Consider the following 27,750-nt stretch of genomic DNA (forward strand, 5'->3'; position numbering starts at 1 on the left):
GAAAGGAAGCTGTTGTTTCCATGTACGTATAGGATTGCTAATGAGCCCAGAGATGGCGCTGAATCGTAAAATCGAGTTGTCTATCTAAAGGAGGGCCACCAGTGCCACTAAGAAATGTTAAGTTGTTGAGATTGGATTTAAATAAAAAGCATCGAATTCAATTTTGTTTTATTTATAATATTGACAAAATAAATATTGTTCTGCTCCATTTATATGACACATGTTTCGATGTAGAACCATCCGATGCTGCATATCTATCGAGCAAATAAGATTTCGATGGATACTTCCTTAAAAAATTAGGAGAATCTTCATTTTAAAATTATTGATATTGTATAAGGCAAATATTCTATTTATAATTCGCTATGAACGTATTCCGTCGTTACTTTCAATTCTTCAGCAAGGAATCCTTCGCATTCTTCAGTGTATAATCGCTAGAATTCATAAATTGAATACATGGTTAATATAATATATAAAATAATATTTAATAAAATAAATTTACGAAATTGAAGTTAATTAATGAATCTTTAGATAGTATAATACGCGATTGAGAATGAAAATTCGTAGTTTCGTGTTTTAGAACACAAAATATTGATTATTTCTTTCTGTTAGCAAATCAATAAAGAAAATACTCATGAAACTACAAAGAAAAAACAGTTTATGTAGACTCCAACAACTAATTAACTTGAAAATAAACCTAGATTGGAATGGATTTATTCAAATGAAAAAAGAAAATTAGTTAAGTGAAGTTAATACAGAGTAGGCTAAAGAAAACTGTCCAGTGGTAGATTATAATGAAACAATTTCCTTCACCGAGCTTACGAAGGTTCTAAAGCATTCCACGAAACACATACATCTGACAAGAAATTTATGGGGATCGTATTGGAAAACCATTTTTTTCCACTAAATTTGCACTCAAAAACATAACTCGAATAATTGAAGGGAACTGTTGATCTGTGTCTCTCTCTCAAATACGAGGGTTGCTACTTAAATTATGTGACAAATTAAAACAAATATTTATGTTTGAATAATGCTTTACAGTTTTCCAAAATATTTTCCAATACACTTTGGCACCGAGATTGAATTTTTTTTCAGTTTTTTTTGTCCCAATCGACACGAGCTTTTTTTTGAATGATTGTCAAATTCCGCGGTATTCAATGCGAACAAATCTATTCCACTGCCGAATGATCATGCAATATTGAATGTATGCGAATGGAATTAATGCCCAAGTATGCCTCAATCTCACGGTATGTCACATGGCGATCTTGCAGTATCAGTTCACGTACAACATCGATGTTTTCTCATACAAAAGCCAACTTTGGACGACCTTCAAGAAATTCATACTGTAGCGAAGTGCGATCACGTTTGAATTGTGAAAACCTGCTAAACATCTTTGCTCGAGGTGGTGCTAAAGTCAAAGAGAGTTTCTCGATACACTGCTGTTGGTTAAAGTCATAATGTTTCTCACTACGTGTATCCTAATGGATGTTTCATCACCAAGATGAATGTATCTGTAAACAGCTCAAATAGCACATCATGTTTTCTGTACATTCATCATTAAAAACGTCAAACTTTATGACGGCAATGTAAGATTTGACATAGTCACGCCAGTATTGCCATATCTTGAAGCCTAAGTACCCTGATATAATCGCCAATCGTTTCCAACACCCTTAATAACCGATTTCTTAGGTAATTAATCGGAGGGTGGTTTCACTGAATTTAGCATCTCAGGATTTGTTTTTGATGGAAGATCTAAGATGTAAAATCTTATAGGTATGAATGCGGTGTGAATTGAGTCAAAATATTCGAAGTTATTTTCAACAGCGACGATTTATTTCATCTGTGAGTAAAATCAAATTTGATTTAAGAGCAGTTTTTTAAAAGTACTTCAATTAAGTGATTAGATTGGTGAGATATCGAAACAGACAAAACATCTGCATTGTTTCCATTTATATTTCAGAGGTACACAAGTGAAAAAAAGTTCTCTAGTCCTTGGTACTCACCTTGCAATTTGTGTTTTCTGTTATGTCAGTATATAAAGTCCAAAAGGGTGTTCCCGTTTGGGCACTCAAAAACCATCCTGCCAACAAACTGGAACTTTTATATAACAGTTTTTTCAGGCCAGGTAAACTTTCAAATTCATTCTGGCTTTCTTCATTCACTAAACATAATACATACCTAAAAATATTGGGATTATAATAAAGAAACAGAATAAACTATTATCAAAACTTTTTTCATGAAAAGTGATGAGATACTTGCAAATTATGAAAATATAATACGCGTAGCTACTTCCTTGGAATAATGATCATGAAGTAAGTTGATTTATTATTATAAACCTATTCTTGACCTTCGAATATACATTGAATATGACCCGAGATTGTTTAATAACAGTCTCCGAGACCGACAGATAAAAATGGCATATAGTTGGAAGGCCAAGTGTTTATAATGTATCATTCATAGTAGAATTCGGGAAAATAAAGCATTCTTAGTCATTATCATTTTCTTTATTCATCATAAATAATTATATTAAATGGAATTAAACAAAACTCTAGAATATTGAAGTAATGAGCTTAAATGAAAACGAAAATTTAATATTATTGTACTAGAAACTAAAATTAGAATTCCCTTAACGACAATTTTTCATTATAGAAGCACAAACTATAACAATCCTAACTAATGACTTGAAATTTTACTGTTGAAATTAGTCTTACATTCTTTGCATGCTGGCGGAACGTGTTTCAATCATAGAGAATCTGGTGAAGCCTCATTTTCTCATAAACATTATTTTTAGAATTTTTTTGGAATAAAAGCGTGTCGTTCAAGCAACTAGTTGGCCAGGTTTTTTAAGATCATTCTTCTGGGTTATTTTGACTGTACATTTGTCTTATCTATCACATATGAGTTGATGGTTGCTATATTTAGTGCGCGGAGTTGTATGCTGCGCAAAATGTATCTACTGTGTATACGCTTCAGTTGAATTATAATCAATGATCATATCAGGTTTATCAGTTGCTTTGTCTATGATATCATCTCTATAGATCGTAGAAAGAACGACACTACAATACATGTCTCTTAAAAAGCGAAATAGAATTTTTCTCAGGCCTTTCCAACTTTATCTTTCCTGGAATTTGTGGTTTATTCTCCTTCGGGGAACTAAAGATATATTCGATGTGTCAAGACAATTTGGACCTGCTGGTTTGTCTTCCGACATATATCTCCATTTTTGCATCGACCAGGGAATAATCTTTAATCTCGTACTTATTGGGTTTATATGGTATATGAACCCAAAGCTGTCAGTTTATCATATTTCTATCGTTATCGCCTTGTTGTTTTATTGTTGTATTATTTTGAAGCTATAATTTGAATCTTTCTAATAACATTATCACCCTTAATATTTCGAATCTCATGCCATCAGTTCGAAAAAGATTCAGAATATTGTGATAATTGCTTTTCATTTTACCAGCAATATAAAGCAATCCGAGCAGAGCTTTTATTTCATCTTTGTCCGTTGGTCTTACTATTTTGTTCGATTCTGAGATTGCTGTGCGTGCTACTATATTTTCCTGTGATAAAAAAAGACCATATTTCATCTGCTACTGTCTTCTGTTTACCTTCTCCTTCCACTCCCGGCAGCTGAGTTATAATGTTGATGTTTGAAGATTTACCTTAATGTTTCTTCCATTTGGTGCTATCTTTTGATAAGGAGAAAGCCTCCCTATGTCTTCTAGATTCGAATGCATCTATTTCCGTATCAAATATATCTTGTCTTGTGTCAGAATTCTCATCTTGATTTTCGACGACATTATCTTTTCTAAGATTGCTGTCGCTGTCATAACCTTCTCCAATTCCATCTGATTCAGCTTCATCCCATTCTGTTCATCTTCGTAACTTTCTGAAGCTATTTTTTTTTTCAAACAATTCTGAATAAATTACTCGATTAGTTAATATACAAATTTTTGATTTATTTCATTTTCAGTATTATAAAACTATACTGAAACTAACGTCAGTCTGTAGAACCGAGCACGTGTTAAACGAAAGGATACTTACTTCATTAACTCAAAACCACTAACACTTTTGACACTTACAGCCCACAATTCGATACCGAAGAGAGATGTTTGGGGTAGGAAGGTACTGGATGCCGTTGGGCTATAGCTTGGCAAAATCGTAGATTTTCGGAAAAATTGTAAACTGTCTGTATCTGAGATGACTTGTTAGCTTCAGAAGGTTAAAGTCCTTGCTCTAACCGTTCTTGTTATAGACCAGAACAGCTAGAACTCAAGTGAGCAACTTGTAGTGAGCATTGGACATTTTTATATTTTCAATATTTTGTTCAGTTGATTATTAGGATTAGTGCTCTAGTGACCAAAGTCGTGAACTTTGAAAATATTTTACTCAAAAAAAAGGCAAGAAAGATACAATGATAATGTTTCTTCGACTGTTCATGCATATAGGTATTGAAAATCGAGTTTACTACCTATTTTAGTCACTTCAATTCCAATCATTCACTTGGATTCTTCAACTCAACAGAATATTTTAATTTCGTTTCGTTTTAGTTAATTGTTTCTTATTTTCTGCTTGTAGTAGTTATTTAATATATTTTGTAATAGTTAAGATTGTCAGTTTAATTTAGTGGAATTTGTAGACAATAATTGGTGAAAATATTTGGTATTGATTTACTTGACAACAAGATATGTATGAATTAGTTTTCGATAAAAATAGAGTTCGATTTATAGCTGAATGGTACTACTACACGAGCATTTTATTTTAATTTTCATATTCACTTTTAAATGTTAAAATGTTTGTTCATAGAAAAAAGATCCAATGAGGAAACGTCTTACTGAAAGAAGTGAAAAGTTAAAAGCAACTAAAGCTGAACTATATACAATTATGTAAATGTGCAAGGTAGGTTTTAAAACATGTATAATAGATCAAAATTTAGCAAAACATGAAATTTTAACTCCTCAAATCCAGCTAATGATATTGACACTAAGCTTGATGAAGGAAAATTTTGAAAAAATGTGAATAGCAACACTTATGCGTACTTTAACCACCAAAGTTCAAACGACAAGCTATAGAAAGAATCAGTAACATGATTTCAGATTTATTTTATTGTGCCTTCAAAAACCAATTAATTGCCTTCGAAGTTACCAAAAATTGTACCTAGAGCCCAACGATCTTAAAAATAGTAAAAACCGTGTATGGACGCATATAATTGTTGTTTTCTAGGAGAAACTGAAAATCTTTTCAAACAAAAAAAAATTAAGCCAAATCGAGGGGTTAAAACTATACTGTGGCCAAAGAAATGTATGAATTTACAGTTCAATTAAAATGTGATAAAGGAGATCATTAAAATAAACTGAATGCAAAAAAATGGAAACTTTCGATGAGGATAAATTCGAAATTGCCACACACTTTTCCATACGTTTTTTCATTTGATCTGAAAGTCTTCTTTGGTGAACGCCTTCAGGAGCTCTGCCGTTTTTTGCTTTATCGCTTCCGATTTTTTCTGAACTTTCAAGGAAATCTGAGCAGTCGCATAGACGCAAAAGCTTTGTAATTTGTAATTCCACGTGTAACTTTTTCTTTATCGGCGTTTACAGCCTCGGCAATCATCCGGATGCTCATTCGACGATCTGCACGCACAATTTTGTTGGTTTTGGTCACCGTTTCCGTAGTTGAAAGAGTCACAGGGCGACCAGGACGCTGGTGATCTTCAGTGCTCTCCCGGGCTTCACTAAAGCTCTTCAGCCACTCAAAACTATGTGCACGGGTTAGAGAATTGTCCCCATATACCTCTAGCAACAATTTATAGCACTCAGTCGGAGTTGTTTTCAATTTAACGTGAACTTTGAGATTGATACGTTGCTCTTGATTTCCGTCACACATGGTTTTTGGCACGAGAAAAAAACACGTTCATTTCAAACAGCTACTGCACAAATACTATATCCCATCCGTCTAGGGTGTCCTCTAGGGTCTCGTTTCGTTATTTAATAGCCAGACCTCGTATTTATTTGAAACTATTATCAAAAAACAATTTCGATAAAAAAAAGTAATTCATGAAAAAAGTTATTCGATCTACCGTGAAACTGAACGCGTAGCCAATTATTAAAATTAAAGGAAAATTTATGTTTATTTATATTGACATTCACTTTGAAATTTTAGTATAAACCAGAGGTTTGGTATTTCTGTTGAAATGTAAATACTCAAATCACATAGATGTACAAACCAAATAACTGAAATTTCATAGTATATGTCAATGTACAGTTTGGAAATTATGTTTAAATGTGAGTTTATATTTCAAAACGAATATATCGTATGTCAGAAATGTATTTGAACTAATTCATACTTTTCTACATGATTATTTTACGAGAATTCTGTTACTTAACCTCATTTTATTTCAAATTTAGTGTTATTGGATAATTCAATATGAAAAGAGATTCTGTATTTTAAAATAAATTCAATAGTTCATTCTTTGAAAAATGGTCGGGTCTTTCGAATATTATTCCCAATACAAGGATACCGGACCTAACTTAGAGATGGCGGTAATTACTTGAAAAATACCACTGTATTAGAAAGTACACAATCTGTACAGTTCCTGCTTCTGGGTGAGACTACTCCTTCGTTATCAACAGTCAAATATTAAGTAGTAGAGGTTAAATGAGGCCGCTAAGACCAGCATCGCAATGATCGACCAAATGAGGTGACGACTCTAGATATGTTGAAGAAAATAAAAAAATCTGTCAAGAATAATCGTTGACTGAAAATGCACGAGGTATCAGACATAATAGGCATTTCGAAAAGTGCGGTACATCAATTACTAACTGAAAATTTGAACAAGATGGATGCCGCGTTTGCTCACAATGGAAAACAACATCGTGAAGATGTGTCCATCAAGAGTTTGACAATATTTTTGCGCCATTTTATAACCATAGATGAAACGTAAGTCCATTACTTCACATCACAAAGTAACAATGGATTGAAAAGAGAGAACCATCTGCAAAGATGGTTCCGATCCATCTTCAGGAAAGATAATGGCGTGGATTTATTGTGACGCGCATGGGATAATTTTCATTAACTATCTTGAAAAGGGAAAAACTATGAACGGCGAGCATTATGCGAACTTATTGCAACGTTGGAGCGAAAAAATCCGCATTTGGCTTAGAAGAAAGTGTTAGTTCATCAAGACAATGCATTAGCTCAAAAATTCGTTATTTTAATGTAACTTCATAATAATACGGAAATAATAATAAAAAATTATGTTTCTAATTATAATGAGTGAAAAATCGCGATGGTTTGCGTATCAATTGAATTAGAGCATTTCGTGTTAACATTTCTAGATTCTTCACAATCAGTTGTATATTTAATAGTAGAAAAACAATGAATTACTCGTAGAATTTATTTTAACTTACCGTTCACATTTGGGATAAGATTTAATGTATCTAAATGCTCGGTTAACTCTAGCCAAGGGCTCAATTATTTCCAAATTTATTGTATCAGTTAGCTTATTGGAGAGTTCAATAGAATTACTGAAACTTTTCAGTGTCCCTCTTTGGTCAGCTAACTTGATAAGATCCTGAAAATAAGAAGTTATATTACAATTCGACAACTAATGACATACTTTTGATATTAACAGTGATATTTGAAAGATCCCCGACATTGCCACATGATCAGCGGATTCCAAACAGCAATAAATAATATTCACATAGTCAGCGGATTCCAGAACACGAATTAAATAAATAAAGTTCATTCATTGTTAAAGTATTGATTTGTCTGTAAAGTTATTTTCTGTAGAAATTATAAGTATTTTTATAAAAGTTAAGAATGTCTCAAACAACATTTCTATATTCAATAAAAAATCTACTTAAGGAGGTTCTCGCATCTACTAAGCTAGTTATATTGAAATTGAAATTTATTGATTTTTATTCCAGATGTTTTAATGCTTAAAAATCTTAAATTGATTAATTATGAACTAAAACAATGCATAGAAGCTGCTAAGCTAGACGTTAACATTTTATTAAAAATAAATAGTCGCTCATTTGTTTTTTTTTTTAATACGAGGTCTGTCTTTTAAATAACGAGACTGAGCGCCTAGAAGGCCTAGAAGGCCTAGACGTGTTTTTTTCTCGTATCGTAAACGACGTGTGACGAAAAACGTATCAATCTCAAATTTCTCGTTAAATTGGGAAAAACACCAACTGGGTGCTATAAATTGCTGCAAGAGGCCTATGGGGACAATTCTCTAACTCTTGCGCGTGTTTTTGAGTGGTGTAAGCGCTTAAGTGAGGGCCGAGAAAGCACTGAAGATGACCAGCGCCCAGGTCGCCCTGTGACTGATTCAACTCTGGAAACAGCGGCCAAAATCAACTAAATTGTGTGTGCAAATCGTCGAATGAGCATCCGGATGATTGCCGAGACTGTAAACGCCAATAAAGAAACAGAAAAATTTTACACGAGGAATTACGCATGACAAAATCTGTGCCAATAATGTGACTCCTGACCAAAAGCTTACGTGTCAACGGATCTGCTTAGATTTTCTTGGAATGTTAGAAAAAGATCTGCTTTGAAAGAGATCCGATTTGAGTCGGTGGAAGCGGTAATCTGAATCTGCAGCCACGGTTTTAATTAATATCTTTTTATCGAATTATTGAGAATATTCGGGGTTTGGATTTTCAGAACGAGCATTGAAAATCCTTTCGATTCATATATTTTTTCTTAATTTTTCCGAATATTTGGCTGCTAGCTTGATAGAGCTCTTCAATAGCTCACAACTTATTAGTGAAATGGCATCTCATCCTAAAAAGGTAAGTTGTTTTTTGTTATTATATAAACAATATAGTGTTTTTTGTAATGCGGTAAATTGTCTTAGCTTCATAATACTATAATGAATGCAATTATGCAAAGGAAAAATCCTGATAACTGATTTTCTGTTTTAGAAAATACATTTTGTGAAGGTATCATATTTTATAGCTTGCCCGTTTACGGTAAAAGTTGAAATAATTTTTTAAATTAAATTAATATGTTTTTGACGATACTAAATTGTTATTTAATTGTTTATGTATAATTATTTTGTCTTTTTCATATCAAGACAAATTATTTCTACTAATTAACTTAATTTACTGATTTGGCCATTGGGTTTCCTCATTTTTCACAACCATTTTTTCATAAAAGAAAGGTAATAAAATAAGTTGTTTTTTTGATGCCGATTCTTAATATTATTTACTACGGTGAATCTTTGGTTTTTATATATAGTTTGATTATTATTTTGTGTATTATTACATATAAAAATTGTTATTTTTAATAAAATTATTCTGAGCGTTATTGTCTAATTTATTGCTTTCACCTTACTGATATGATTGAATGGCCATTGGCCTTGTTTATTTACACAAAAAATCTGATGTGATTTCAACTAAATTCTAGAAATTTTTAGCTAAATAACTATACATTTCAGTACCCTCTAAACAGGCAAGGTGTCATATATGAAACATATAGTTTAAAAATTAAAAAAAAAAAACATCTAACATCTTACTTAAGGTTCAAATAGAAAATCATGAAAACAAGAAAGAAAGTCATTGGTTAAATCTTGCCAGTTTAAGGATGAACGTTTCATTGTGAATTAATTTGTTGTGTGAATAAATTAATTTAATAACCGATTCAAGTTAAATCATATTAGATTTAATACTTACTTGAATATATTCAACAGCTGGTTTAACGTACTCCTTTGAATTTATTTTGATTTCAAAATATTTTTTGGATACGTGGTTGACAAACTCTGAGATCGTCTCGACTGGTCTGGATGGATCAAATAGAGCAGATTTGGGAAAGCCCTGACTTTTTATATAGCTATTGAAAAAGAAATGAGCTCCGGAAATGTAACTGAAAGCGTAAATGTTCATTAGCTTTTATACAGATACTCAATAAGAAAAGAAATAATCTGCCAACTTTGATTTTGTATTATTGTGATAGATCAAGAATAGAATGAAAAATTATATCAACAAGCACACAGGTAGAGATCCGCTTAATGCACCTCGTTGTAAGCAACTATTACTTAGTGGATTAACTTTGAAGGTACTACACATTCTTTGAAGGTGGTAAAAACTGGACAGTTTCCTACCCTTTTCACACTTGTTCGATGGGATTTGAATCTAGGTCCAAGATAAACCTCCTATACAAAATAAGAAACAGATTGGCTGGATGGTAAGGCAGAGAACCATTAGAAGATGGCAGGAACGATGGAATGAACAAACCAATGGACGAAAACACCGAACAACTTACTATTTTGTCACGCAGATTCTCACAGGACATGAATAGTTCGGTACCTTTACTAGAAAAATTAAAAAAAAAACAGTGACGATATCTGCGAACAAAGGGACGACCCAGCTCATGTCTTGTATGAATGTGCGAGATGAAATCAAGAAAAAAGAGAAATAGAAAAAAAGCTTAACAGAACATTGCCGAGAACGAGTTAATTGAATTCATGATAAGCTCCAAAATTAATTGACAAAACGTAACAGAGTTCATGATGTCAATAATGAAGAAGAAGGAAAAGGAAGATAGAGAGATAAAAGGGTAAGTACAAACAAAGTAGGTGTTGAAGAAATGGCAGTCTCTGTCCTACCAGTACACAGTCACTCCCAAGGACGTTTTTAGAAGGGGAGGATGGTTTAGTGAGGTGCACGAACTCTCAGCTTCTACCTTACCTCTAGGACAAAAAAACGTCTAATATAAACACTACATAACAAACTGTATTAATTTTTAGAAAAACTCTAGAAATAGGGAAAAGAGCGCCGGCCGATAAAATGATGAGAAACTTGAAGGACCAATACGAAAACATGAGGAAGAAAAAAAATGGAATAAGAAAATAACGAAAATTGATTCTAAGCTTCAGAATTCATAACGTGCTAGAAAAAATCCAAGGGATGGATGCCAATATGAAAAAACTCTTAGAAAAGACGGAAAAAATGGAAAAATAGCAAGGGAAAAAGTCTCACTCCTATAGAAGACAAAAAAACGAAAAATAAAAGTGGGAGCTCCAAAAATTAATCGACGGAAGCCAGAACAATATGAAAAAATAAGGATAGAGGAAGAGAAAAAACAAGCAGAACCGGAGAGAATGCTACTTCTAATAATATTAAAATCTCCACACAAAGAGGATTTCAATAGAATGAAGATGCTTCTGAGTGAGTATAAAGAGTTTGAGTGGTAGACGTACTTTGCTAAGTACGTCTACACAGGATAAACCAGCTTCTCAATTCCCCATCGAAATGGCAAATAGAGGTATAACTTTAGAAGTCAAATTATTTTGTTAGGTCTATTACAACTAGCAAACTTGCAAAACTATATAAGACAGTCGTTGAAGTAAGGTTTTTATATTTTATAAAGTCTAAACACTTGAATTTATTGAAATGCGCGTCTGTTAGTGTATAGTGAACGTTGGTGTGGTGGTAGTTGGAAATATCGTGCTCCAGAAATTTCAAATTTAGTTATTCGGGAGAAGAATTGAAAATCAAAATGTGTTTGTAACTCAAAGATAGACAAAAACCGATAAACTATTACATCTGGAAGTAATAGTTTTAATATTACTTAGTATATTTTGGATATGAATATTACTTACGATTTATAAACTCGTGGTTCTGATGCATATTGCAAAAATTCTGCTATTCTATCAGTAACAACCTGAATCCATTGTCTTCTGTAGGAGTGATTTTCCATCATCTCTCCAAATTTCTTAAAACTAAATCTCCCCTTATCGTCCAAAAATACTCTAAAAGACTTTTCTGCTCCCAAAGAGGAGATAAAGTTCTGTCCAATTTCCGAATGTATAAAATGATCAAACATCACATGAATTTTCTCCAAAACTGGAGGCATTAATGAGGAATGTCGTTCATGACTCTTAGCTCTACTTTCAGCTTCAGGTCCTACAAACGCATTAATAGTTTGTAATATTGAGGGAAGAAAAGTCAAAAAATTCAAATCATTTTGTTTTCCTTCCGTTTGAGCAGTTTTCCCCAATAAATTGCTTGCTAGAGACATGATATCGTCAATATTCACATCTGAATCTGCTCTAGATTCCGGTTTTGTAGTTTCTTTAGTGGCTGAAAAAGATAACATGATACGTTAATTATATGAAAATTATATCTTTCTATTACCTACAATCTACGGTAATATCTTTGGTTCCTTTTTTATCATCTTCTTCGCTAAAGTAATTCAAAACCGATCCAAGAACATCCATCTCTGGTGATTTATCTCTTTTATTCTCTTGTCCAGCTTGATTTAAGAGAGACCCTACACCTTGCAATAGTGCTGCTGCTGTCCCAGCACCTTGACCTAGATCATTACTTTGACCAAAGAGAGATCCCAAGCCTTGCAAAAGAGCCGCTGCTCCGTCATCCTTCCCTGTATCTTGATTTCCTTTATCTGAACTCAGAAAAGATCATAATATTGAATTGAGTGTGTCCAAATAATGATTGAATTTGATTTTTGATTCTAGTTAAATTTTTTCTTGGAAAAATATTCGGATTAAAAAATAGAATTTCATATTTAAAACATAGTGTCTGAAGAAAGAAAGAAATAAAACGAGATAATTATGGGATAGGTCTGGCTATAAAATAACGAGACTGGTTACGAAAAAGGGATTTGTTATAAAAATTATTCTACATTCAAATACTCCCTTTCCCTCACCACATACCTTTACATACGTTTTTTTCATTGATCGAAGCAGTGCTGGAAGTCTTCTTTGGTAAGGTCCTTCAGGAGCTCTGCCGTTTTTTGCATTGCCGCTTTTATCGACTCAAATCAGATCCCTTTCAATGCAGATCTTTTTCTTACTTTTTTAGCCTTTCAAGGAAATCTGAGCAAACTCGTTAACGCAAGAGCTTTTGGTCAGGAGTCAAATTTTGTGGCACCATCTTCGCACAGGCTTTTGTCATATGTAATTATTTTTTTAACAGTATCTTTATCGTCGTTTATAGCCTCGGCAATCATCCGGATGCTCATTCGACGATCTGCACGCACAATTTGGTTGATTTTGTGACTGTTTCCGTGCTGGTCATCTTCAGTGTTCTTTCGGCCTTCACCAAAGCGCTTACACCAATTAAAAATACACACAGGAGATGAAGAAACGCCCACCCATCTAGGGCGCCCTCTAGGCTTGCAGTTTCGATATTTAATAGCCAGATCCCGTATATTATAATATATCGAAATATAAATGAATGTAAAACATTTAACACTTTTTTTGATTTTTTGAAGACTTGAAATAGACAAGTAGATATCCGCCGTTTTTATAAAAACCCAAACATTCAAATTATACTGGTTGATATTAAGTTCACATTGGTGACGGTTCATATCCTTGGAAATGGAGTAAATTTACTCTTGGGATCATATTATTGCAAATTTTATATTTTCATCAATAAGACGATCCTGAGATATGCATATTGCGAATGGAAAAGGTTTCCATCATTATATACAGTGCCATTAGTAGAAGTGCAACTATAGTGACATATACGGTGGGTCTTTCCTGTAACAACATTTCCTTAGCCCAGCTAATTCCGAGATACCACCCTTATAAGATGGTGACATAAATTGGGTTTCTAGCATTAATAAAAGTTCATAAGCACAAAACAAGAACTCAATTTTAATCATTATCTCATAAGGGTGATATCTCGAAAAGGAGTGCGCTGAGTACCACCGAAAATGATATATAATCTATTTTGATAGTTTTGCATAAAGAAAATTACCACCTTTACAAAGTTCAGTTGGCTAAGGTGTTAAATGAAGAATCCTCACTGGATGTGCGAGGCTCACACTCAATATCCTTAAAAAGTGAACTTTTGGGCTAGTATCATTGACAATAAAATTATTAGCCCTTATTTTTTGAGGGCATAGTTAATGATGAGGTTTATCTAGATTTTTTCCAGATGTTGATCATCCAAATAGATGAATCTATTTACTACCAACAAGACGAAGCTCCACCGCATTTTGCACGTACAACTAGGAACAATTTAAATGAGGTTTTTTCCAATAGATGGATTAGAAGACGCGGAATGATCGAAGGACCGCCCGCCCAGCTTAGGAATTTCGATTGATACAATAAAACAACAAAGCAACAATCGATGGAATGGCGACACTCTGGTTCTCCAAGACCTAAGAAGTTTCGTGTCCAAAAATTTGATGGAAAAGCTCTTGCTTCAGTTTTATGAGATTGCCATGGAGTGACTATGATTGATTTATTGGATAAGAGAAAAAATTAAAGAGAAAAGACGCGGAATGCTATCTCCAAAGGTGTTGTTTTTGCAGAACAACGCCCCTGGACACAAATCTCATGCAGTAATGGAAAAAATTCGTAATTTAGGGTTTGAATTACTAGAACAATCCCTTATTCACCAGATTGGGCTCCGTCGGACTATCATCTCTTTTCTCAAGTGAAAAAAAGTTTAAAAGGTCGTGAATTTTCTTCCAACGAGGAGCTAATATAAGCTGTGGAGGTCTTGTTTGCAGAGCAAGAAGAAACATTTTTTTTTAAAGGTTTTGAGACGTTGCAGGTTCGCTGTAATAAATGTATCCAATTAAGAGGAGAATATGTTGAATAATAAAATATTTTGACATTGAAATTTTGTTTGGTTCCATAGTAGGCTAAGAATTTTTCGATATTTCCTCATAGATTTCAGATGGATGTATAAATTTTTGTCAATATTTCTAGTTAGTGATTGCTAACGTACAATCATCTTGTATGGATAGAAGTGAAGTTACTTCGCAAAAACAAGACTTGTAGTACAATTATCAGATTATTAGACAACTTCAGGGTGGAAGCATTTTTGTAGTGAGCTTAGAAATGTGAATTCACAAATTGACTAAATGAAATATTACTTCTCAGAACAAACAGAATTCATTACATCATGTATTCAACCTGTATCATAAATTTTTCTGTCAAGAAATTATGAATTGGATTCATGGCATTGAATTACTATTTTCTTATTCCACTATACATTTAACAAATGAAAATCATTCACTTGGTGACCTTCTAAATATTAGTGGGAGAAAGGAGGATCTACTCACTTAACATATTGCTGATGGCTCCTATTCCTTTCAATAAAGCCGCCGTATTATCCTTGCCATTTTGTGACTTTTTTCCTTGAAGACTACCCATTAGGGTGGCAATACTTCCGAGACCTTGAAGACTTTGAAAAATATCTGGACTATCCGAATCTATGAAAAAAATGATAAATATATGATGAATTATGAGGAACATCACTTTAACCATATATAGAGGATATCATGAAGCTACTTAAAGGTATCAACACCTCTTCTTTATCAATTTACAGGGTGATTTGTGAAATTAACCATAAATTTTGATTGGGTGGAGTGTTTAGAAAAGTAATTTGTCTGCATCTGACTGTAATTAGGCCTGGGGAAGGTGTTTGACAGATCCAACAAGATCGAGACCTATCAAAGGATTTTACCTCTCTTTGCAAATGCTGAACCATGAGATATTTTTATATCAATGGTAGGAGTCGCGTTCTTTGGAGAAGAGGTAACACAATATTTGTCGCGTCATTAGTGATTCTTCTTCATAGAATGACCGATCATGTTGTGACGATATAACTGTGATGTATATTGAAATAATCACTAGATTCGGTTGATTATTGTATTTACCTGAATTTCCATCTTTTTTCTGTCCAGCGAGCAGAGAAGTTAATCCTTGTAGAATTTGTCCTCCGCCATCTTTACCAAGTTGCGACATAGCACTACTTAAAAGATCCGCTCCACCATTATCCATGATAGTTTTTATAAGATCACCCACATGCTGCTTCTTCTGTTCCTTTTTGATATCTGATACTACCTCATCATAGGGATTTGAGTCTTGTACGTCGATTTCATTATTGTTTATATCTTGTAGGGATTGGTTCACTATAATGAGGATGACTAGATAGATTAGAGTCTTGCTGGCCATTTCAGCTTCTGCAATAATATAAAAAAGAATTATATACAGGGTGAGTCATAAAGAACTTTACATACCTCACGAGAGATATCTTGTGGCTTTTATTGACTATAGTGTTTATATAGCTGGTTAGGTTAGGTAACTTCCAGAACCGGCTTTGGAAAAATCGATTTAGGGATTCGTACTCAATATTCCCCACTGTATAAATTTTTTTTAAATGCAATAAGTGATTTAATAATGATGATAATAATTGCAAAAAATAAAAATAGTTCATAGTAGTTTCTTGACATATAACCTAGCAGTCTCTATAAATTTTTATTGACGATATGTTAAATGAATTCTTGAATTTCTAGGAAAGTTTCCGATGAATTCTGGAATTGCTTTTGAATTTCCCATGACCTGTTGAGTTTCTCATACGTTGATGAATTTCTTCGAAAAACTGCAAGAATTCTTTAAATTCTTCGAGAATTTAAAGTGAACTTTTGGATTTATTCGAGAATTTGCAACAAACTTTTGAAATTTTTCGTGAATTTTCCATAAACTGTTGATATTCTTTGAAAAATTTTTATGAGCTCTTGTATTTCTTTGATTTCCGTGAAGTGCTGAATTTCTTTGAGAATTTTCAAAGAATTCCTCATTTTTTAAAACTACATGAATTATTTGCATGAACTCTTATATTTCTCCTAAAATTTCATCGGGAAATTTTGAATTTATTTGGGAATTTCCAATAAACTTTCAAATTTCTTCAAAATTTCCCATGATTTGTTAAGTTTCATGGAGAATTTTTCATACGTTAATGAATTTCGTCAAAAATTTCAAAAGAACTCTAGATTTTCCTCAAAACATTACATGAACTTTTGAATTTTGAGAATTTTCCATGAACTTTTGTGTTTCTTCTAGAATTTCATCGTGAAATTTTGAATTAATTTGGGAATTTCCAATAAACTTTTGAATTTATAACAAAATTTTGCATATCTACGAGAATTTCCCATAAAATGTTGAATTTTCTTGAGAGTTTTTAATGAGCTCCTGTATTTTTCAAGTTTTTTCCATAAACTTTTGTATTTCTAGAAGAATTTTCCATACACTGTTGAATTTATACGAGAATTTGCCATACACTTTAGAGGTTTCTTGAGAATATCTCGTACGTTGATGAATTTTTCCGAGAGTTTTTGAAGAAATCTTGAATTTCTCGAAAAACTACACAAATTCTAAAATTTTCTTGAAAAACTACATGAACTCTCAAATTTCTTCGGGAGTTTGTATTTCTTCGATTATTCTCCACAAACTTCTGAATTTATTCGAAAATTTCTAATAAAATTTTGAATTTCTACGAGAATTGACATGTTGAATTTCTTTGAGAATTTCTTATGGGCTCTTGTATTTCATCAAGATTTTCCCATGAATTCTTGAATTTCACTATTGAATATTTTTTAAAATTTCCCATGAACTGTTGAATTTCTTCTAGAATTCCCCATGAACTGTTGAGTTTTTTTGAGAATTTTTTCGAGAATTTCCAAAGAACTCTTGCATTTCTTCGAAAAACTATATGAAGTTTTAAATGTCCTCGAGAATTTCCCCGTGAACTTTTAAATTTATTCGAAAATTTAGAATAAAATTTGGAGTTTCTTCGAGAATTTCTCTTGAATTGATGAAAATCTTCGAGAATTTTCCATGAAATGTTTTGAGAATTTTTCATAAGCTCTTATATTTCTAACGAAAACCAATTTTGTTGTCCGTCGAGTTTAACAATCGACTCGATCGAAACTTTTTTAAGTTACGTTACAAACTTGTTATAAAAATGACTAAAACTCAAGTACTCAATTATTAAACTACTAAAGAACTCTACAAACGTCCGTGCAGGGTAAAAAAAAAGTCGATAAGTGTGGAAAAGTTTGTGCAAGATAATGAATTCGAACATACAAGTCTTCCAGGCACGAGATGTTCTGTATTTGACGCTACTACGCAATTTAACACAAACTAATTCATAGAGTTTTGAAATTTGTTGGAGCTTGAATAAACACCTTTTCATTAATTTATTTTGAAAAATTACGAATCAATTACATAGTCGGATGGAGTGAATGAAATGAAATAATTGTAAAGGAAATACTTAATTACCTACGAGTGTTAATAGTGTAGCCAAATAATTTTGTAGTTTATGAAAATATGAGAACTGTACTTTTTATTGTGAACTAGATTTATTCCATCCCTAAAATCAACATCAATCTATATATCTTCATATACTTTTTTCTCAACCCCACGTAACATACAATTTGTCTTAATAGGTCAATGAGTATTTACTATTTTAGCACTATAACTTAAACTTTTCTTCTTGGCTGGCAGTATGTACTAAAAGATCTCTTTTTGTGATAGAATTTGAGCACATTCTACGAGGCGTTCATAAACGCTTAAGATCTTTGTTCTGAAGCCTTTAGAGGCTTTTCATGCTGGAGTTACTTGTAGTACCCCAGAGCTTATATGTGATTTTCGACTGTACAATTTAGAACCAAAAATAATGGATGCTGTTAGGTTTTTGGCTAAATACTTTAGAAGACTTCTGGAAGCTGTTACTACCAATATGGTTGAACAATTTACTGCCATAATTGTACAAAAATTGGGAGACAAAAGGATCAATTTCACCCAAAGAAGATGCTACCAAGATTGCTGTTTTTCTGTAGTTCTAGCGACAAATACCAAAAAGTTTCTTTGTCAAAATATTTTAAGCTTTACATGAACATTTAAACTACGAAGTCTGGCTATTGAATAACGAGACTGCGCGCCTAGAGGGTGCCTTAGACAGGCGCGGTAAAAAACGAGTAGTGCGTTGGATATATAGATATCTTGTGCAGTAGCGGTTTGAAACGAAAGTGTTTTTTCCTCATCATGTGCGACGAAAAACAGGAGCAACGTATCAATCTCAAATTTCTCGTTAAATTGAAAAAAAACTCAGACTGAGTACTATGAATTGTTGGGGAGAATTCTCTATCTCGTGCGCGTGGTTTTGAGTAGTGTAAGCGCTGTAGTGAGAGCCGAGAGATCAAATCAAAATTCAAGGCAATATTGATCGTTTTTTTTCGACATTAACGGTATCTTGATGACTGAATGGGTTCCAGTCTGTCAACCAGACTTACTATTTGTCAGTTTTGGCAACACTGCCACGAGTTGTGGAAGAAAAACTCGTGGATTTTAAACCAGGCATTGCACCTGCCCATAATGCGCTATCTGTGCTCGAAAACCCGCCGTACTCACCAGATTTAGCACCATGTGACTTTTTTTGTTTCCGAAGATAAAAACTGCTTTGAGTATATTGAAGGAAAGCATTCGAATGTAGAATAATTTTTATAATATAACCCTTTTTCGTAACTCGATATTTAATAGCCAGACCTCGTATACCCAGCTTTTTACGTATTATACACAATTAGCGTTTCCTTACTTCTGTAGGTATTATTCGTTTTTACAAAAACTAGGGCATACAGCATAAATGACGGTTGAAACACGTACATACATATTAGCAGTATGTTATCAAATTGGCACCTTGAGAAATGCTTTTTTCATATGTACGCAAACAAATTATGGTATCAAGAACCATGAAATAACCAACTGAACGAATAATTAGTTTCCAGTATACCTTTATCTATCTAGTTAAAGTAAAAAAATTGAGTTAGTTCAGACATTGTTACTAATATAGAAATTACATACACACTTTTCGAAAATATTCTTTCTCATAGGAACATGACAATTACAGATATAAGTAGTTCGTTTTTACTTATAGAAACATGTCCTACATTTCTACTTTTACCAATATTTGTTTCTTATCAACTGATATAAACCACTCAACGATTATTCTGATAAAATTATTATTTCTATGGCTATAACACAAAGCTACTTTATTTCAACTGTTGATAGATCGATGAAGTACACTGTATGTCTAACCTGATTAAATAATGTGTTGTTTGGAGTTATTAGATTCGTTCCAACCCATCAAAAAATCGTCCTTGGTACGGTGACGATCCTGCGCAATAGAGATTACGTGTTCCAACCGACTAAGGTAACGTGAACCGTTTCTGGGACGGTCTTTTCGATTGGTTGATAGTAAGTACTGTTACAAGAACCGTGCAACTGTGCAACCTATTATTTCACAATAAATTAAGTCGACTATGAAATGTCAAATTTCAAGCACTGACAGCTCTAATTAGACATAGTTGTGAAGGATTTTACAAAATCATACAATGATCGAAGAAAGTGAATTAGAGCTTATTCCACCGGAAACAGCTGCTGCTGAGAAAAAATATGGAAAGACCACAAATCTTTCCGAAAAAATTCGGGAGTGAGTTGAATAACGTGAAAATAATACGAACCCTCGTTTCTGAGTTATATGCCTTTAAAGTTGCAGAATCGAAGCTCATATTTAAATATATTTTCAAAATTGTACATTCAAACATTATTAATTTTTTATGGGTGATTACGATTCCACACTACTATCTGAAAACCAGAGACGGCTGATGTCCAATGGTTAACAATCCGTAACTCTTACAGGGACAAACTGTACAATCTTAAGATATCAAAAATGAATTTTTCAATGGATTTTTTAACAAACTTTAACTTCCTTCAACTCGATGAATAGTTCATACAGTTGTTGAATCGTTTGAATGCAAAAATCAAGGAGAAAGGGCCTCCTATGTCGAAGAAGAAACCACTGTTTCACCAAGAACATACACCAATTCACAAGTCGATGGTTAAATTGAACGAATTGCTTTCTTATCGACCGTATTGTCCAGATCCCAATGAATACTAGTAATTCGCTGATTCAAAAAATGCAAAATGCGTGGGATTGAATATATTACTCTTGAAGGAGATTATTACATTGATGAATAAAATCGATTTTTGGTTTTCTTAGTTAGTCATACGACTTATTGAGTGATGTGTTAAGTTTTAAAAAATTTGTACAGTTACAACTATACATAACCGATGCAACTCAAAACTTTTTTTCGAAATAGTTCAGACGATTTTCGACCGTGATAAAACCCAAATTTTTTTCATTGTGTTCTCACTTATTCACAAACTGACAAATTGTTAAAACTCTAGGACACTTCTAACAGAGAAAGAAGCTTCAAATACAGAAAAAAATTATTGCTGGGTACACGGGTCACTACAAAACTAGAACATTTTGCAATTTCTATGCCATATTAGTGATAAGTAACTCTTGCTGTTTGAATGTGCCTTGAAATTTTATCTAAATTCGATCAAAATTACGATTTATTTAACATATTGATTACTGAAAAGCTTACTCACTAATTAACTGATATTATAGTCAATTTTTATGGCGAGAGAGTAATAAAATCTACTTACTAATCCAAAACTTATCAGGGCATTTTAAGTGTTATCACAGAATGATCTAAATATTTTCTAGAATTTTCATACATGTACCTGATTTAATACAAGTTTTCAGGCTTTTATCGGTCTCTTTCAATCATAAGCTGTACAAAACAATAAAAAAAGTATACAAAAATACATAGTGGAGTCAAAAGATTTATAGATTTAATGATAGTTAGAAATTTTGCTTCATTTTATTTCCAAGAATCTCTTTCAGACCAATTTTACCGAAAATACAATATTAGTATAGTTAAGAGGTCCAATTTGTGTATTCTCAACAGTTTAGTTGCAACTTGCAAGGTGAAATTTATTGTGAGTTGTAGTATGATTATCAGATAGAACGCTTGTTGTAGGGAAATCTAAGATTTTCAAAATTTCGAATAGAAAATCATTTGAAAGAAAGATTTCCTAGGAAAGTAGATGCGTTCTTCTTTAGAAAAGAGTTTCCTAATATAGACAAAACTCTCGTATCGTAATAAGGTAAGGATTTCCCTGAACTGAGTCGAAACGCAATATGAAAACTGTGAAAAGAAAAAGATTTTCCCTGCAAAAAGCATTCCAGTTAGTTTATTTTGATAGAAAGCGCTTTTAGAAGCACTTTCCACTGGACTACAACATCCTTTACATAGCATCAAATGACGGATTTTCGCCCTTCGAATCACAACAGTTTAGCGATCACAATCTCGATTCTAATGTGATGGTTATTGAAGATTAGTTCAGTAGAGAAACACTTTGTAGATTAAATTCGAACTTAACCATTGTAAGATACAGACTTCAGGTAGAATTAAGACGCGGCAAAATTATCTGAAATGTGCGCTTGCTTCATGACTATGCTCCAGACCACCTCAAAGCTTCTGTACACGAATGTGGCTTCCCAGAGATTGAATACCCACCATATAGCCCTGAACTGGTCTCGTTCAAATATTTTTAGTTTGCAAAACTGAAGGCCGAGTTAACTTATCAATTGGAACCAATAGCAGCAATAAAAATTCTCATAGAATTTATAAAACAAGTTGAAAAAGATCCGCAAATACTCAAGAAAAATAATTATCTCAAGATAAAACCAATTTTCCACAAATATGTCACTATTATTGTGGTTTTCTACTGTATATTGAAATTTTATTTTATTTGTATCTTTATTTAGTTATTTTTATGTTTGTTTTTTAGTTGTTACAAGCTTTTGTCTGCAAAATTTTTTGACATTAAGCATTTCTCACTCATTATTGAGGACTATTCACGGCCAAAAATCCTCACATTCCTATGATTTTAAAAATAGATTAGTGATGACATTGAATTCAGAAAAATTATACCAGTTTCAAAAATCACCAATTATTGATAAAGCTATGTTAACTAATGAGGGATCTAATACAATTTCGCAAGATCCGGATGAGTTTTATGCAAAACCAAATCCTGTACGTCCACTTCCCAAAATGAGAGAAAAAATCCCAACTCCAAGGATAGATCAAATATCTTCTGTTAGAGGAAAAAACTCGGAATATCCAGATTTAAATTCCATTGTAGAAAATAATTATGATAGTAAAAAATCTGTAGTATGCCTCTAAATAGTTTTTCGGAGGATAACAGCACATCTCTAAATATTGGAAAACGACTACAAACTCCAACAAAAGCTCAAGGCAATCTGGAAATTCCAGAAGAAGACAATACATCTTCCGCAATTAGTTACAGACTCCTGTTGAAGTTCTATCAATATATTTGAACCATTTCCATCGAATTCTAATAAAATTATTGCTAGTGACTAGTTTATGAAAAATCAGTATTATATAACTATAACACGCGTTGGTGGGGTAGCTAAGAATTACATTGCAGTCTAAATAATTTAGAATTTATAGGACAAATGAAATTAAACAGGCGGTGTACGAAAATTTTGACATCAAAGATGAATCATAGTAGCATAGAAGTTGTGGTCTGAAAAGTTTTGAAAAGTATGTAAAAATAAAGAGAGAATATATTGAAAAACAATCAAAGTTTTTTTAATTATCACTTTTTTTTCTATATTAGTCACATGCATCGCACTAGGTTAATGGTCATAAAAGTAAATGTTCTAAATAAGATTCTGAATCCCGCAATTAGCTGTTGTTTCTCTCATGACATATAAACTGGGAATTAATTACCTATAAAATAATTTTATCTGCTTGATCAGAATCGTGCCATAAAGGAAAGTTAATAGGTAAATAATAGGAAATCCCGATAATTGGTTATTTTTCTCATTAAACTCTATCAAATTGAATTGAAGTTTAAGTACGCTCATGGTTGCTAAATACAAAGTGATTAAAATATTTTAATGGTTTGAAATTGGTTGGAAAATATACATCCTAATCTGCGTTATCAAGATCATTACTTCACGTACTTAAAAATATAATCTACCCTTCATGTTATCACTTTCCTCATTTTATTTTCTATTCACTAGAACTGATATATGTAGAAGTTTTTAATCAAATTTTTTTACTGTTATGTTAGTGGGTGTCATTATTTATATTATGCTTATTTTTGATAGAAAAACTTATTGTTTTCGTTGTGATGCGATGAAATTATCTGCAACTATGATTTCTGAGTTAACTTTCCAAATTCTTATGTACACTATTTTATCATTATATAATCAAATGATTTAAATTATTTATAAGTTGTTGAGTTTTATATGTAGACCATGGTCGATAATTAATGAAACAAAAATATTATAGTAGGATGAAACCCTTTGGAAAAGGAGCAGAGTATTGAAAACAAACGGAAGAAAAAAGAATTTACAGGCGATCTGAGGTTTTTTATTCTCATCTTCTACAAAAACTTTTTTTTTCATTAAATTTTGTGAAAACTTTCCTTTTTATGTGTCAAATACACTATAACTAATTTGATTTGAAATATTTATTTTTTTACATCATTTTAACGTAATATAGAAAAAGCACCCTAATTTTCAATCGAAAACAATCCCATCAAAGTATCAGCTTTTTCTAAAAAGTCTGTTAATTTTTGTTGTTGAAGTCTCTTCTTTCTGATTATGTGAAAAATATCACCATCATCATGGTAAATTTTCCCAGAAAAGACAAAAAAATCGAAAAATCTTTTTTTTCAAATCATTTGTACAATTTTTATTTATTTATGAAAACTTTCCACTCTAATTACATAAAAATCGTAAGAATCCATGTTACATTGATAAACATAAGTTGAAATTTTTGAAATAAAATGGTAAGTCTTCAACAAATTTCATGAAAAAAAATATTTTCTATAAATGTTAAGAATAAAAACCACAAACTTTGTTATTTAAATTTTTCACATGAATTTTGAGGTTATATGCAAAAAGTGTGTAGATCTTTTTATCACCTACAATTTTGTCATTTAACATTTTTCTATGAGACTTGTAGTTTTGCCTAAAATCGAGATAAACCGTTTTTCACCCTTAGAAACTAAGAAAATCGCCCGTAAATTAGTTTTCCTCCAATTTATATCATAATCTCCTAATTATCCTATGGGTTTCGTTCTTTTATCTATTTTTTTTTTCACTTCTTAAGATTTTTAAAGGCTTCTACTCTGGTTCAATGCACGATTAGTTCCACTCATCAATAGACGAATGCGTGTATCTAGCGCAGGGCGGTTCGAGCGCACAGATTATACAGGAAGGTGCATCGAGTGCACATTTGCAGGTATAAAGACGGTATCTCCAATGCCTGTATTTAGCTTGAAATGTTTATTACCGTGAAAAAAAGAAAAAAAATTATAAAAGAGTTAACAAAAAGTTAGTACTTTCTCATCAATGCGATTATAGAAATAGTCTCTTAACCTAATCTGACCATTCTTAACTTAAAAGGCTTTTTTGTCGAAAATTCAAAATACATAATTTTTAATTTTGGACCTAATACCAAAAATGCACTTATTTTTAAAAAAATAGTTTTTCCTATCAATTTTTCTCAACATTTGCTCATTTTGGAAAATCTTAGATTTAGCTGATGGTTTTTCGTTTTGTCTTAATGATAATAATTATTCAAAAGTTCGTATCTTTGCCTATCTCCAGGACTCACTTCAGCAGATCTAATTTTCTTGTGCGCTCGTTGCAAGATATCTTTGATACTGTGCGCTAGATGCGCGAAATGTTTTCTAAATGTGCCTGTGCGCTCGATGTACGTGCGCTCCCCACCAAATAGACCTTGTAAGCTACGCTAGCAAAATGTAATTTTTTATGAAACTACAATTATTAAATGTGCAATGCATGAATGACACGTTCTTCAAATCATTCCGTTCAAGGTCGAATTTTCCTGTAATCAAATTATATTTCATCTTGCCATTACAACTCCCATTTGGTCGCAAATCCGGTGTTATTTTATCATTATTACCACACGTTCTAAGCCCTTTATTAGCTATTTCTATCCTGTGTGCTACCGATTCATCAACATATACTTCAGCGACCTTTAATTACTTCCAACTGTCATCAAGTCTCCTCCAGATTCAACTAGAAATGTAGCAGATGATGTATATATAGCAATGAACTGTACATGAGTTGAAAAAACTTAGTTACCGTTTGGGGAACTTTATGAAGTACCTGTGAATTTGCGCTAGATACACTCTCCTATATAATTTGTGCTCTCGATGCGCGCATTCCTGGTTTTCACCCATAGCTTGAGCGATACATTTTCCATTGTGATATGCATAAGATTTATGTATATTGGGTAGCATTTAACATATTTTTCTTTAACTAAAAATCTCCTGTTCACATCATTCTTTGTTTCCTCAAATTTCACAGTTAATAACGTTACCTGGCCGATTTAAAAAATTCGACAAGCTCCTGAAACCCAACAACAACAACAACCTTGACCATTAAATAAACTTTATCGGCAGCATTGAAAAATCACTAATTTCTATACTGGTAAAATACATTTTGTTTCAAAAATGTAAATAATTTGATATATTTTGAAATGCCTACAATATCATTAGATCGTAAATTACTTTTATTCATTAAATTATTCTACCACACTATTGAAGACTTTTGTTAGTATGCAAATTTACTGTATATTTTTTTCATCTATCATTCCATGAATTTTGAATACGCGGTTTCGTAAATTTTCTTCTTCTGATTCCGGTGGAGTCAAAGATAACTCGGAATCGGACATTTTTTTTACTTTATAGTATTGAAAATACCTTCTAAACAACCACTAAGTTCACAATTTTTAGTCGTGTGTGTGTGTTGATATTTGGCTTCAGGAATCATAGTCCTCACCGAAAAAATTTGTTTTAAAAGAAAATCAATAAATAAAATCATATAATTTTATATGACATCAGCATTTAATACTGTCCAGTGAACTTATTTTCTTCAAATGCCCTTGAGATATACCGTGATTGAGCCTCATTTTGGTAATTGTGGTAGAATATTTTTTACAGACACTATATTCGATTGTATAGGAAATATTTTGAGGTAGTTAATATTCATCTTTTTTCTAAGAATTGGTAGTAGTCTTGGGTAATTTTTTAATCAAATCTCAAAATTCAATTGACATAGCTACGAATTTCAAAATTCAAAAAAATCATCATTTTCACGTCATAGAAAAAATTGTGTATTATACACGGAAAAACTACTGGATTTTAGTTAACAGTAGTTTAAAATCTGATACAAAGTCCTTCAACAATATTTGTTTTTGTTATAAATGAAGACAGTTGAATTTGAATTTATGACATTTCAAGTTAATGACCCTCTTTCCTCGAGGTAGTGACCCATTAGACGAGAAGCTGAAAGACGAAATTCATAGTTTCCATTTGAAATTTCATATTAATTAGAATGAAGATGATTAATGTGTTCTTCCATGGCGGATTATTAATGACGAAGACCGATGTACCTAAGTGATATTTAAATTCAAACATTTCTACTTTTTGAAAAAGAATGATGAATCAAATATTCATTGCAAACACTGCAATTAAAATTTTATTAGAATTTATTACACATTATCATATTTTTTTATCTTTAAAACCATTAAAAGCAAACGAAAATGTTGACTACGCATTATTAGAATTTCTTACCTCAATTTTAGAATTTTATTAAACCGAAATAGTAAAATGTTAATAAATCAGTACACACAGTAAAAGTACAACTTTAATCAACATCACATATCACCTAATGAAGATCGAGTACTACGGTACCACTATACACGCACTTAGAAATTTTGTTGAATATTGTGTTAAGCGATGACGTACTTCTAAAGTCAAGCAACTCTTGGTAACGGTACCATAAAACGGTTCTGGAACCACTGAAGTACCGGCTTGATGAGCAGATCCTACCTGACTTATTTCAATGATATACATACCTTATCTTTTCGGTAAGTTCCAGTGGCGTAGGTGACCCCTTAACGAAAGATTTTTAAAGCATTTTCAGAAATCATTCGAAACCAAAAATATGATCATTTTTGCGATTCATATAGAACAAAAACAGATTTTAATATTGTGATGTT

General features: G+C 32.3%; 1 protein-coding gene across 1 annotated transcript; it reads right to left on the reverse strand.

The window, feature by feature from the left end:
- LOC130446623 (uncharacterized) lies at nucleotides 1-27,587 on the reverse strand. The gene is made up of 9 exons (XM_056782990.1): nucleotides 27,323-27,587; nucleotides 15,646-15,951; nucleotides 15,049-15,198; nucleotides 12,148-12,411; nucleotides 11,609-12,089; nucleotides 9,681-9,870; nucleotides 7,407-7,570; nucleotides 2,001-2,175; nucleotides 1-431 (listed from the first exon to the last, which is right to left on the reverse strand). Exons 2-9 carry the CDS (start codon nucleotides 15,941-15,943, stop codon nucleotides 351-353), a joined length of 1,803 nt encoding a protein of 600 aa, XP_056638968.1. The 5' UTR covers nucleotides 15,944-15,951; nucleotides 27,323-27,587; the 3' UTR covers nucleotides 1-350.
- Between the last annotated feature and the right edge of the window lie 163 nt (nucleotides 27,588-27,750).

Source organism: Diorhabda sublineata, chromosome 7, assembly GCF_026230105.1.
Source record: "Diorhabda sublineata isolate icDioSubl1.1 chromosome 7, icDioSubl1.1, whole genome shotgun sequence".
Classification (NCBI taxonomy): Eukaryota; Metazoa; Arthropoda; class Insecta; order Coleoptera; family Chrysomelidae; genus Diorhabda; species Diorhabda sublineata.